We start from the raw sequence: 13,302 nt of genomic DNA, 5'->3' as shown, positions 1-13,302 counted from the left end.
TACGAGTCTGAAACGGTTCATCCACACCACACACGCGATTGGCACATGAACAGTTAGTCCTCTCAATTTTTGACTATAAGTACCTTGTTTAGTACAATGTGTAATCCGTGGTCACAGACCTAGCTGTATGTCTGCCTGCCTGCATGTGCTGGTACGTACCTGGTGCTGGTGCCCCTGCATGTAGCCCTGCATGCCGCCCATGAGCACGGAGGCGCCCAGGAACTTGTTGAGCAGCGCGCGCGCCTCCGCGTCCGACGCCGAGTCGCCCGGCTCGATCACTGCACCAGGGGGAACACTTTATGAACATCATCCTTAGCATAGCACTGGGGTAATATTACCCTATGCACGAGGGAGAAGAAGAATTTATTTATGGGTAACACGCTTATCATAGCTCAGGGGTGCAAGGGCAAGTTGCAGCTATGCTGGCTGAACTGAGAGTAGGGGGACATGTATTATAGGTTTACTGGAGTGGGCCACGCTCGGGTACTCTTGTCCTTCCCAGAAAGGGTTGCAAGAAACAAGCTTCTCCCTGTGGCTTCATAAGAGCTAGAAGCTCCTTTCCCCATTATACCTTGTTTCATGGAGAAAGACATCTGACTTTCCCCGTGAAATGGAATATAATGACACTCAATACAACATTGAACCTAATCTTTTGCGGAGGAATTTGTTGCTATTGTCTCTGGAAATTATTCATAGCTCGCGAGTGTATATTTAATGGTCCGCTTACCGATATCAGCATTCCTCATGCGGCTGAGTATATCCTGTACTCCAGACACCTTCGCGTTGCTGTCCAGGAACGAGCGGCCAGACGACGAGCGCTTGGATGACGCCGTCTAGTAGACAGAAATATACTTTAATCAAAAACATGGTATATTGGGAACTATGGATAGATTTTGATAAAAAAAACACACTTATACGGTGATAAAATATTAAGAACTCAGATAATGCTTGACGGAAATAAAGGTACTTAGGTATACGTGTTGAACATATTATAGAACATGTTATAGAACCTGTAAATAAGATAATTAAAGTTGGAAAATTGGGAATGCTGATGAAATTGATTCAGTATTGAGTTGACATGCCTAAATCAATCAGCCGTTCTACTATATAAGATGACTCGGGTAATTAAATACTCAGAAGATTTAAATATTGGCTATATAGGCTATCTTTACACTTATATCTCCACAATAAGGAGTTAGGTACACAACCTGGTTCCCCTGCGTCTCCACGGTGACATGCGTAGTCCTACTGCTCGTAGTAGTCTTAGTCCCCGCGTTCTGTGTGGACTGTGTTCTGAGTGAGGAGGAGACCGTGTCGCCGTGCGCGCGGGGAGTGACGGCCGTGTCGCCGTCCGAGGAGGCCAGGCTGTTCGAACTGTCTGTGCGCGTCACTTCTACGAAACAATAAGAATATAGTTACATTTATTTAGTAAATATATTACGTTATCGGCATTAGCGTAGACATGCATGAGAATATTGATGACATAACTTGTATATGTGCGTGTCTTGCACGCAGCTCAAATCTAACGCGGAATTATAATGTAATCGACTCTTTCCGACTATCAGCAAACAAAATGAGCGATGTTGCATGCGGCTGGTGTTATATGTTACACTATGGTAACTATGATTGTAATAACGAGGCTAAACTTGAAGCAAGACATGGACTACATTCTACAGGGTGGTAATGTACTAATGAACGACCCGAGATCAATACTCCTGACATCGCGTATACCTTCTCATAACAAAATAATAAAACTACGACTTCGGAGTTGATCCTTTAACTAAAATTGCTTAGATTGTCGGATATACCTATTGGCGTTAGATCATAAATGATCTAAGATATTGATCTGGCAAGAGAACTGTCACTCATAATAATAGAATAGAATACTTACTAACTTTATTTACTAAACAGGACACAAATAACAATTTATAATACAGTGGAAACAACGCAATAGGCGGCTTTATCGCTAAAAGCTATCTTCCAGGCAACCTTTGGGTGGAGGAGGATAATGCTACTCTGTAAACCTCGTGGGTCCTTCCCTGTAGTCCTAGTGAAGGCAGTATGTAATGACGTGGTACCTGGGTCGCTAGTGACGCTGTCCTTCAGCGTGGAGGTGCGCAGGATCAGCCCCGCCTTGGGGTACGCGGCGCGCTCGCTCCGGGGTGTATCATCTGCACATTACATACGGCTGTTAGATATACACATTATGTATAACATAATAAGACTAAAAGTATATAAGGAAATGGAGAAAAGAACTTCTGAATGTAACCTGGACTTCAGCAGCAGCAGAATGCACTTGACTGACAACTCACTTGAAATCATTATATCCTTACTGGGATAATATTGACTCTAGGATTCTGATATTTTATAGGAGGTTTATTGCCATATTTCGGACAAAATTCAAACACTAAATCTTCAGCCAACTATTTTGGTTTAAACGCATTCCTTAAAAGCCGGATAGCTACATCTTTTGTGACCGCACAAAGCAATATTAAAGTCAGCGTGAAAACCACAAGTTTCACTTTTCTTTTGTAGCAATAACGGAAATATTGCCTATTGCTGAAGTTCTATAGAATAGCTACTGGCGGCCTTTTATTGCATTGTCTAGAAAGTCACGTCAATATTCCTAAAATATGGCATAATCAAGACATGTAACTCGTAAACTTCTATAATTTATGTCCAGTTGTTAAATACTGAAAGTTAACTCTTCAACTATACTGCCTCTCAAAAGCCACTTTAATAATTAAGCTCAAGTATACTCACTTGCATTCTTGATAAACTTCTCCGTGAGCGATTTGACGGAGCTCTGTCGCACCGTCTTACGATCTTCACGGCGCTCCATCTTGCCTCTCTCTTCCTCCTTCACCTTCTTGCTATATCTCTCCTCTCTCTCCTGACTCCTCTCCTCTTTCACTCTTTTATCCACTTTCTTCTCAGTAGAAGCTGTTAGTTCTTGAACGCGTGTTTCTTCGGCTATTCTTCTGTCTTCTTTACGGTCCTCTGCGTAGGTGGTGGTGTCGTATCTATCGGTGATGTCTTCTATGCGCGTGTCGGAGACCTTTCTGTCGTGGTGAGTAAACTGCTCTATGGCCGCGCGGTCCTCCTTCTGTTGATCAAAGGTACCTAATGTTATTGAAACAGAAATGGATGGACAGTTTTGCGGTAAACTATGCGAGTTTGTCAATAGTATTGTGACTGTTGCCAGTAAGGGAGTTAGTAGTTATGGCAGTAAAAGGATGTTTATGAATGACAAATTGGCAATATCAAACTGTAGCTGTAAACAGCTGAGTACCATTACCATTGTAATTAAATGTAAGGTTCGTTTGAAAAGGTCATATTATGATAATGTAGTAAGGGTACTAAGGTATTAGGAGTAGGTACATTTTTATTATAAAATTTACAAAAGTCAAATCATAGTGTTGTTCAGAATGACCCCCTTTCGGCCTACTGTATAGAACACAGGATAAAGCATATACTTACTTAAAATTAAATATAATTATACTTGAATATTCTTTATAAAGATGTAGCCACTCACACTATGCGCCTCCCTAATACTCGTGCCCGTGTTTCCCCCGAACCTCTTCGTAGTCGTGATGGCAGCGAGCCCGTGCAGGCGGCTGGGCCGCTCGCCCTGGCTCGCCAGCAGCCGCTCGAGCTGCGCCGGGTCGCTGGAGTACGCCGTCACGGAGACCGAGCCCTGCGGGGGCGCGCCGTTGCGGCTGTGGTACTCTGAGCGGACCACCGTGCCTTTGACTGTGGGGGGAGGGTAGAGTTATGATTTTGTTTTAATGAGTGTGTGCAAAGTCGGTAAGCTGAAAAGGTATGACCGTATACAGAAAGAAAGCTGGCTATTTGTTAGTTTCTTACGATGTGCTGGAGAAGTATCGATAAGCAAGAGATTAACTCTATCTACCTATATCTCTCCTAATTATATCACTACCACATTAACTTTGGCACACATTCTTTAAAGCGTGTAAATAAGGACTTTAGATCGTAAACAGAAACCAGCTCTGACCGTTTTTTCTATGGTTTTATTTTGCCATAATATATTTGCAAAAGTTATGGGGCCTTTTAAATAGCAGATATAAATTGGGAACGAATTTAAAATCCTAAAGCATCGAATACAAAGCTACAAACTGTGCTCATAGGCTTCGAATAACTGGGCGCAGCCTATTGTGTAAATAAACAGTCGATGCACGTAAACGAACGCTCCACTGAACTAATTGTATTGTTATTTTTTGTTTAACATAAACATAAGGTACCTCGTAGCCCATAGTTGAAGACGTAAGTACGTCAGCGCCAGTGCATTAACGCACTCGTTATGTCATACGAATAACATAATTCATAATAACACACTTCACGCTTGTAAGAAGTAAGTGCAATTCAAGTTTCAATTGTTTACGTTATCAGATGAAACATTATACAATTGGTTCCTGTGTACAATACAAACAACATGATAATATTATAAAGAGTCCTACTGGTGTGGTAGAATAACTACATGTTTAGCCTGATAATTTCCTGAAAATTGGCTTCCTAAGGAATGTAAGAGATAGCATTCTTTAGCTATATTAACACGGTAACTATAAGTTACTTAATTAAAATTGTACAATTCATGACAACAAATGAATACCTATCTAAATCACTTACACTACACTTCAATCACACGCGCGGCGACACAATCCTATAAATCGGTAACACAATTTAATTCACGAAATGACCCACGAACGATTGTCCACTTACGATCGTATACTGAATGAGCTATAGCTACACACAACAACAACCAGCCTACACTTCATGTGGCCCGCGTGCTACTGATCGCTGTGATGTCCGATACCGCAGCCTTTCTCCAGTAGCGGGGCGGGTGCGCTATCCGACGAAATGAAAAGCGATGCTGAAACGTGGCCATTGTGAAAAGGATCTTGCTACTTTTTATAATGATTTCATAAACTGCAGTAGCTTTAAATATTTTATGTTTTCTAGAGCATAAACGGTAGATTTGAATGAGACCTAACTTAGTTACCTAGTATGCTATTTGCAAGATCTTACTTTTACTTAAATATTTCTTAACTTTTGCAGCAATACAAACGATCATTATGCGCTTATTATTTACCCAGATTTCATTACTTAATATTTACATAATGGCCAACATTACCTGCAACTTTTAATATCGCGACTGCACTTTCGCAGTCCGCGCGACGCAAACTCGAATCTCCACTTTCCTTCCACTTCACGAGGCGGTGACTCAGCTGTCCACCACTAGCTTTAACTAATTACTACTTATTTACTGTAACTTGTGCCTCGCTCTTACTGCCACAAGTGTAGAGGTGAGTTTCGGTGGTACGTGGTAAGTGATTGTTTTGTTGTGTATGTAACGTGAAGCCATCTGTGTTTGCAGACGGCGTGCCTGCTCTACTGGGTGTAATCGCTGCTCGTATCGTGTTATTGTGATATTCAATCGTCTTGATAAGTTCACAATATTAAATTTCGTGGAGTTAAACTACCTAGGTACTTCAGTATTATAAAAATATCAACGGTTTCGTGGAAATGCGCTTGTAAGATTACCTTATCACAATCACTAAACAGTTCATCTCTAATTTTACGACATTGTCTTATCACTTTCATGAATCATGTAATTCGAAGCCCATAACAAATAAGAATACAATTTCAATTATTTTCAATTGTCAATGTAAAGGTGAGTAATGTTTATGTAAATTAAACAGTTTACATACCTACATATTAAGAATATACGTGCCACTGTCGACTGAAAATGTAGGTATTTTAGCTTCCTATGTTATACTTCTAATTAACCCTTAAATACCTAATAACTTAGATAATATCTCTTACCTTGATAGTTGGAGGCGCCATTCCTCAGCGCCTTGATGCCGAACAGCGGCCGTCCATCGTCACCCAGCGGACCAATCCCGTAGCTGGACGTGATGACGTCGAGCGCCCCGGCCCCCGCGCCCCCGCGCGCCGGGCTGCCCCCCCGCGCCTTCCGCTCCTCCGTCACCGTCTTCTTACTGACGCTGCGGCTCTCCGCGCTCGCCTTCTTCAAGTTCCTGTTGATCATCCAGGAGGGTTTCTCGTCGGACTTCTTGTCTTCCACGATGGTTTTAATGAGGGTTTCTTTGGGCTTGGCGTCGCGGCGCTTGAAGTCGGGGCTCGGGGAGCGCCGGTACACGCGGTCTGTGGGGCTGGCGGGGGCGGGGGCGGCCGGCTGCGGCGAGAGGCTGCGCTTGCCGTTCACCTGCACCGCTTGGATCAAGTCTTTAGACGACGTGCGAGACGTGTAGCTCTTAGATATTGTTGACGACTCCTTCTTAGTTTCCGACTTGTGTGTTTCAGTCACTTTAGTATCACTCGCGATTAGCTGCGTCTTTTCTATGTCGAGCGCTTCAGTTTTAGTAGTTTTAGTTTCTGCCTTTTTGTCAGCCTCGTTCAGACCGACTTTCTTCATGTAAGCGGAGGCGTATTCGTTGAACCTGTTTGTCTTCGGTTTCGGACTGGCTACCTTGCTGGGCGAGGTGGTTCTGGTCTTCTTCTCGGGGCTGGGATGGCGGACCGGGCTGCGGGGCTTGGACGCGGGCTTCTTCTCGGGACTGCGTGTTCGTTGCCGCTTGTCCGGGAGCGGTTCCTTCGTGGCTGGTTCCTTGGTGAAGCCGTTGAGGAGCGTCTTGGGCGACTCCTTGTTCACGCGGTCTGGTGACGTCACTCTCTGCGGCTTGCGGTCCGGTGACGTCACTCGCTGCGGCTTGCGGTCGGGCGAGGCGTGGCGCGGCGCCCCCCGCCCCCCCGCGTCCCCCGCCGGCCCCCGCCGCGCCAGGCGCAGCTGCGCGCGCACCCGGCGCCGCTGCTCGTAGCCCGCCACCTTCTCCAGCTGAAACGGAACATTTAGTAAGCGAGGAGGATAGTTATAGCTACGGATGCGAGGAGAAGGATCGCGCAGGTACTGACCATCTGCTCGAGGAGCGGCACGTCGAAGATGTCCTCGATGCAGGGCTGGTGCTGGTCGCTGCGGTGGCGCTCGGCGGCGGGGCTGCCGTCCGCGCTGCCCCGGCGGTCCGCGCTGCCCCGGCGGTCCCCGCGGTCCGCACTAGTCCTTCGCAGCTCCACGCCGAACTTGCCGCTGCCGCGCCGCGTGCTCACCAGCTCCACCTGTTCTCTTGTCTCCTCCTTCAACTGGCTGGTGGTCGTGGCCCGCAGGTAGCCCGGCTTCTCCACCACCTCCTTGGGTTTAGGCACGTCGGCTGGCTGCTTCGGGAGAGCTTTGGTTGTCTCCGTGCTGGTCCGCATGGGGGACTTGTTCCTGACAGTGTCTGGAGGGGCTACTCCGAGCTTGTGTGTGTCGGAGTAGTGCCTGGCGGGAGACTTGGTGCGGGGCTGGTCGGGGGTGCGCGGGGCGAGGCGCGCGGGGCTGGGGCGAGGCCGGTCCTCTACTCGGCTCGCCTGAGGACGGCTCGAGGTAACCACTGTGTGATCTCCCTTGCCGTTCACCAGGGGGCTGTCCACTTCCGCATCATCATCAGTGTCTAACACATTCTCTAAAGACGGATGGAGAACAGTTGTGGAGTCAGTTTTAGGAGACTTCTTGATGACTCCGATGTCCGTCAACTTGGTGGACTTTGTGGTTGATTCTGTGGTCTTCTGTGTGGTGGCGATGTTCTCGAACATGGCCTTAGCCTTCTTGACGGCCTCGCTGCTGCGCAGGGTGGTGATCTTGACGACCGGAGGACGTTCTGTTGGCTTCAAGTTAGGGCTGGCGTACTCCTTTGTTTTAGCCTGTGACGACGTAGTTGTCTTTGCGAAAGATCCGATCTCCTCGGAAGGTTCGCGCGGTTTTTCAGGTTTATCTATCGGATTCTTATCAGTTTCGTCATCAGAAAATTCCATGGCTCTCATGATCTTTTCGTGTTGCTCCCGAATCCTTCTCTCTTTGTCTTCTATTTCTGTGGTCTCACTCAAGAACTGTTCAGCTGTTTTGACGAATTTGTTAACTTTATCAGAGACACTGAGCAGGCAGTCGTCGGTGCGGAGTGAGTCATCCACATCAGTCAGGTCTGGCCGCTCCACCTTCTGAGCAGGTTTAGTTTTAGGAGCAGTCACATTTTCCGCTGACTCTACAAAGAAATGTGCTTTGTCGTTCACACTGCGCTTGGAATAATCATCCGTGTATGTGGTCTGATTATCGTACTCATCAACAATGTTACGAGACGGACTTCTAGTGTCAGCTCTTGATGTTGCAAACTTGGAAACCTTCTGGGAAACTGACAGCAGACATTCATCCGACTTCAAGTTTTCATCAAAGTCCGAGTGCACGCGCCTCTCTGTATCTTTGAAAGTGGCAGTGCTCTCTTTAGGCTTTGTGACATTTTCAATTTTGCTGGTAAACTTGGAGACCTTGTCGTTAACACTCAACAGACACTCATCGGATTGCGTTATCTTGTCAACCTTCTTGGTGAAGAGTTCCTCTTCCTCTGATATCTCGATGATGTCGTCGACTAGGGACTCAGTCTCGTGGATGGTGTGGTGCGTGCGGCGGCGGAACTCGTCGTCGGGTTCACTGACCTCGTCGGGGTAGCGCGGGGTACCTATGTCATCCTGGACAGGAGTAGGACAGATGCGGTCAGGCGAGTTCTCGCGCGAAGACTTGGCGTGCTCCACGTCGTTCACTATCACATCATTCTCGTCGACTTGAGTGTTCAACGCTGTAGCGGACTTCGGTTTGCTGGCGAAACTGTTAGTTTCTTTTGTGGTTTTTTGCGTCTTGCTTTGAACGTTTTGTTTGTACTTTGAAGACAAATCAGTGACTTGGATTTCTGGTTTAGATTTAGTGCGCTGTGGTGAAGGTTTTTTGGTTTTAATTGTGTTGTCACTAGGTGTTCTAGTGAATTTCATATCTTCCTTCTTGGGACTGACATTTTCTTTGTTACCTTTAGGAATCTCTCGTTTAGCCTCAGGAGACTCTGGTGTTTTCGGCGACGATTTGGTCACATTAGTTTGAGTTTTATTTGACACTGTAGATTTTGTGGTAGTTTTTGAAGTCAAACTATTTTGTTTAGGAATTCCAGACTTCTTGACATCGCTAGGAATGCTGGGTTTCTCAGTTTTTGTTGGAGAACTCACAGTGACTGGTCTTCTACTTATAGGTTCTCTTGTCTTTGTAGTGCCATTGACCTTAGGCACTTGTGGCGAGGAAGGTCTCTCTACAGGAGATATAGGTTTCCTGGGCGACATGCTTCTAGATTTAGTTGGCGATTCGGGAGTTTTAGGGCTAGGAATTTGTTTCTTCACTGGAGAGGTATTCCTTGACTGTGGTTTGCCAACAGCCTTAGGTGCCTGGATTTCTTTGGGCTTAATTTCCTTCACCTCATTAACAGTCTCTTCTTCCTCCTTGAACAATAGTTTATCTGTAGTGCTGACATTCTCCTCGACTATGACTGTAGATACAATATCGAGGTCTTGCAGACTGGTAGTAGTTTTCCCCGGACTCTTTTCCCTGCTAGAGGAGCGGCTACGCATGTCTCTTGCTGGTGACAGTCTCTTCAAGCACCTCTCAACCCTGTCTAAAGCCTCTTTTTGTTGCTCCGAGGTTATAAACTCGACTGTTTCCTCCACTTTAGTAACTCTCTTGGTAGGAGATGGAGTCCTAGATTTGCGGGTTTCTTGTTTCTTAGTGGGAGATACCGATCTGGAAGAGGGTGTGCCAGGGGATTGACGAGAGTATGTAGACTTCTGGTCTGTAGTTGTAGAAGTGACTTTGTTTGTTTTTTCAGTAGTTACGGTTGTATCTTTAGGAGCTTCGGGAGCTTTGCGAGAAGGTGAGGGCGATGACCTGGTGACCTTTCTATCAAAAGTATTTGAATCAACAGTTTCAGTTTTAACGTTATGAGTACTTTTATCTTCAGATTTGATGGTGACGTCATCTTTGACAGTCGTTTTGATGTCGATAATATCCTTGAGTTTGGTGGGCGAGGACTCACGAGTCGGGGTTTTGGATTTCCTCTCTATTGAAGAGTTGTCACGACGCGAAGTCTTAACAGTCTCTTCTGTCTCTTTCTTGATGAAATCTGAAACTTTCTTAGTGTTGATGTCACTGTCGGTGTATGCAGCGATCGGGGAGTCCCCCCGGGCGGGGCTGCGGCACGGGGAGATGCTCGGGGAGCTGATGTTGGACTCCGGCTCATTTGAGAACACCTTGGTGGTCGTTTTATCTGTTTTAGTTAGCTTCTTTTCGTCCTCCATCATGCCCAAGATCTTGCGGCATCGCTCCTCGTACGTCTCGCGACGTTCGAACGGCGGCTTCACTTTGTCCTCAGGTTTGTCCGGGCGATCTTTTTTAACCACTTTGTGTTCAGGAAAATCTGCAGTTTCAACGGATGGAGACACTTTGAAGGTAGAAGGAGGCTTTTCAGATGGTGACAAGGTATCAAATGAGGGTTTCTTCTTTAGAGAGCTCTTTCGTGGCATGGCTTCTTTAACAGGCGACTTCTTGTCAGGAGAAGGCGACCTGCACGGTATTTTAGTTGGTGACGGGGAGCGCTTGAAGTCCAGAGTCTCCGGTCGTTTGGTGACGACCGAGCTAGTCTCGGATTTCTCTGTTTCCGTGAAGAAATGGTCATCGAGGTCTGTGACAATGGTGTTGTTGTGTGAAGAGCTGAAGTACGTGAAGTCGCTAACGGACGTCGTCGGGGAGCTTAGTCCGCTAGATGGCGCTTTCTCTACTGTCTTCGGTTTCCTGGTGGGGCTGGTAGATGGCGTCACCAGCTGTCGCGGATGCTCTTTCCTCTTGTTGATATCTTCAACAGTTCTCTCGGTGGAGATGAAGTCAGTGGTGTGTCTGTATTTATCTTTCGCAGGAGATTTGACGGGAGACACGCTCTCTCTTGGAGATTTCTTAGTTGGAGTGATCGGTTCGGAGTTTTCTTTCCTCACGGTGTTATTGCGTCGCGTCAGTGTATCGGATTTAGTTTCTGTAGTTGAGGAATACTCTTCAATGTCCTCAGAGCGACGTTTCTTGTCATACGTGCCGTACTTAGTAGGCGAAGACTCCCTCACCGGAGTCGACTTTTTAGGAGAACTTGGAACAGTTCTTTCAACCGACGTGCGTTTGAAATCTTCAGATTTATCGTACTGACTTGTGACATTAGTTTGAGACGTAATTTTATCTGTTTTCTCGGTGCGAGTTTTGATGGTTGTGTCTTCGAAGGTGACGGGTCCCTTGGGCGGGGAGGGGGAGCGGGAGGTCTTGAGTGTGGGGGTGAGGGAGGGGGAAAGGGAGCGGCAGTGGTCGGTGACGTCACGGGGGGGCGCGCGCGGGGGCGGGCTCTCGCGGGGAGTGGAGTAGCGGTCGGGGCTGGACGAGGTGCCGCGGTAGATGTCCGAGCGCTTCGAGTCAGTGCGCACAAACGTCTTCGTCTCCTCGTCCACGAACTTGTAATGGTCCTCCTGGGCCTTGGACACTGTGGACCTCATCTCGTAAGGCTTTCGTTCAGGGCTCTGCGCCGGTTTGCTCGGTTTAGTGGGAGACGTGTCTCTGGGCGCGCTGGCTGCCGTGGGGCGCATGTAGCCCGGCTTCCTGTCGGGGCTGGCACTAGCCCGCGGCGTGTCAGCGGGCTGGTGGGGGGCGGGTCTCCTGTCCGGGCTGGGGCTGGACCGGGGCGGCGACGTGTCCGTGGACTTGGCGGGCGACATGTTGCGGTCAGTGCTGGGACGACTCGGGGTTCGTCTGTCCGGGCTGGCGCTGGGTCTCACGTCTCGTGGCACGGACGGCGGCCGGGACGACCTCCTGTCAGGCCACGCACTCGGCTTGAAGCTCGTCTTCTCCGGGCTCGCACTCGGCCGCTGCCGGTAGCTCTTGTCGGGGCTGATGCTGGAGCGGCTGGTGGCCCTACTGTCGTATTTACTGGACTCGGTGATGGTGGAGTGGCTGGAGTAGCGGTCCTTGCTCGGGGAGCCCCCGCGGCTGGGCGCGTCCCCCCGCAGGCTGCTGGCCCACGCCTGCTGCGACGGACTCCAGTCGTTGCTCACTTTCTTCTGGTAGTCAGCTTGGTATGTCGTCTGGTACAGGTCGGATACGGTCTTCTTCTCAAAAACCTCTTCGACGTTCTTGTCCTGGCGATTAGTGGTTTCGTCTTGGATGTAGCGTGTTTGTTTAATGTCTTGGTTGTCGTCGCGGGTATTCGACTGACTACGACGCGTCTGCTCTGTGTCGTGGCGACGGTCAGTGCGTACAGTCGAGCTTTCGTCACGTGTAGTCGAGTAGTCAGTGTTCTTCGCATTGTGGTAGTCCACGTTCTTAGTAGAAACCTCATCAATATGCTTGCTGTTAGACACATCAGACTTTTCAACACGTTTGTTAGATTTTGCGAAATCAGTTGTGTCTTGATACTCATCAACTTTTCGAGTCTCCTTCACGTCACGGGAGCTATGATCACTAGACTCCTTTACGACCTTCGACGATTCCCTCACATCGGACCTCCTCTCGCTAGTAGAGTATTTGTTCTCCGCCCTAGTCTGGCTGGTCTGCTGGTGGTGGGCGGGCGCGCGGTACTCGCGGCGTGTAGAAGTGACCCGGGAGCCGTCGGGCAGCAGCCGCGTCTCCGTCACCACCTTCAGGTTCTCCTCGGGGTACTCCACCTTCTTCGACACCAGCTCGCCCTCCAAGAAGACTTGCTTGTCACTTGAACTCACAATCTTCTCTGACTGCTTAACGTTTCTTTCAACTTTAGAGCTGTTTTGTTTAATCTCACTTTGACGGGATTCAAACTCAGCGTTGTCAATGCTTCGAGCTTCTTGACGCGTACTGTAGTCTTCAGCGGGGTATGGCACTTCGCGTGTGGTCGACGAGACTTCTTCGAACTTGGAAGAAGTTGATGAAGACTTATGGGATGAAAAATGCGTCCCGTCATCCGTCTGTCTGACGACCTCTTCATTGGAGGCGGCGGCGGCGGCGGCGCGGCGGCGCTGCACGCTGGTGGCGCCCTCTGTGTAGTCGCTGACAGCCTCGGTCTGCTGCTCGGCGGCCGCGAACCTCCCCCGCCCCCCCTCCACCTCGTACTTCCCCTCGATGTCCGCGTGGACCGATCGGATCTTCGTGTGTCCGTCGTCACTTGTCTTGTTCTCCGACTCCACGTTCCAGCCAGCGTTAGAGAGCTCTTTCAGGTCTGTTGAAGAAAACATAATATTAATAACGCATAAAAGCGAGGTTTTATGACTGTAGATTGCAGAAGGTTTTTGGTGGTTACTAGACGGAAAAAGATGTATCTCTGGATGTTTAGACGAGTGTTAGCCGCGTCCACGTCC

General features: G+C 48.3%; 1 protein-coding gene across 7 annotated transcripts in view; it reads right to left on the bottom strand.

Moving 5' to 3' along the window:
• LOC105393750 (microtubule-associated protein futsch) overlaps window positions 1-13,302 on the bottom strand; it is a 64,205-nt gene that overhangs the window by 29,227 nt on the left and 21,676 nt on the right. For all 7 annotated transcript variants that reach the window (XM_048622638.1, XM_048622640.1, XM_048622641.1 and 4 more), the window contains 8 exons: window positions 6,955-13,163; window positions 5,845-6,877; window positions 3,536-3,753; window positions 2,764-3,106; window positions 2,079-2,171; window positions 1,209-1,393; window positions 728-833; window positions 160-278 (listed from right to left, as the gene is read on the bottom strand). In XM_048622638.1, the coding sequence (XP_048478595.1) occupies window positions 160-278; window positions 728-833; window positions 1,209-1,393; window positions 2,079-2,171; window positions 2,764-3,106; window positions 3,536-3,753; window positions 5,845-6,877; window positions 6,955-13,163 (8,306 nt within the window). The remainder of the gene's footprint in view (window positions 1-159; window positions 279-727; window positions 834-1,208; window positions 1,394-2,078; window positions 2,172-2,763; window positions 3,107-3,535; window positions 3,754-5,844; window positions 6,878-6,954; window positions 13,164-13,302) is intronic.

Source organism: Plutella xylostella, chromosome 8, assembly GCF_932276165.1.
Source record: "Plutella xylostella chromosome 8, ilPluXylo3.1, whole genome shotgun sequence".
Taxonomy (NCBI): domain Eukaryota; kingdom Metazoa; phylum Arthropoda; class Insecta; order Lepidoptera; family Plutellidae; genus Plutella; species Plutella xylostella.
This window is presented reverse-complemented; position numbering and strand designations above follow the sequence as displayed.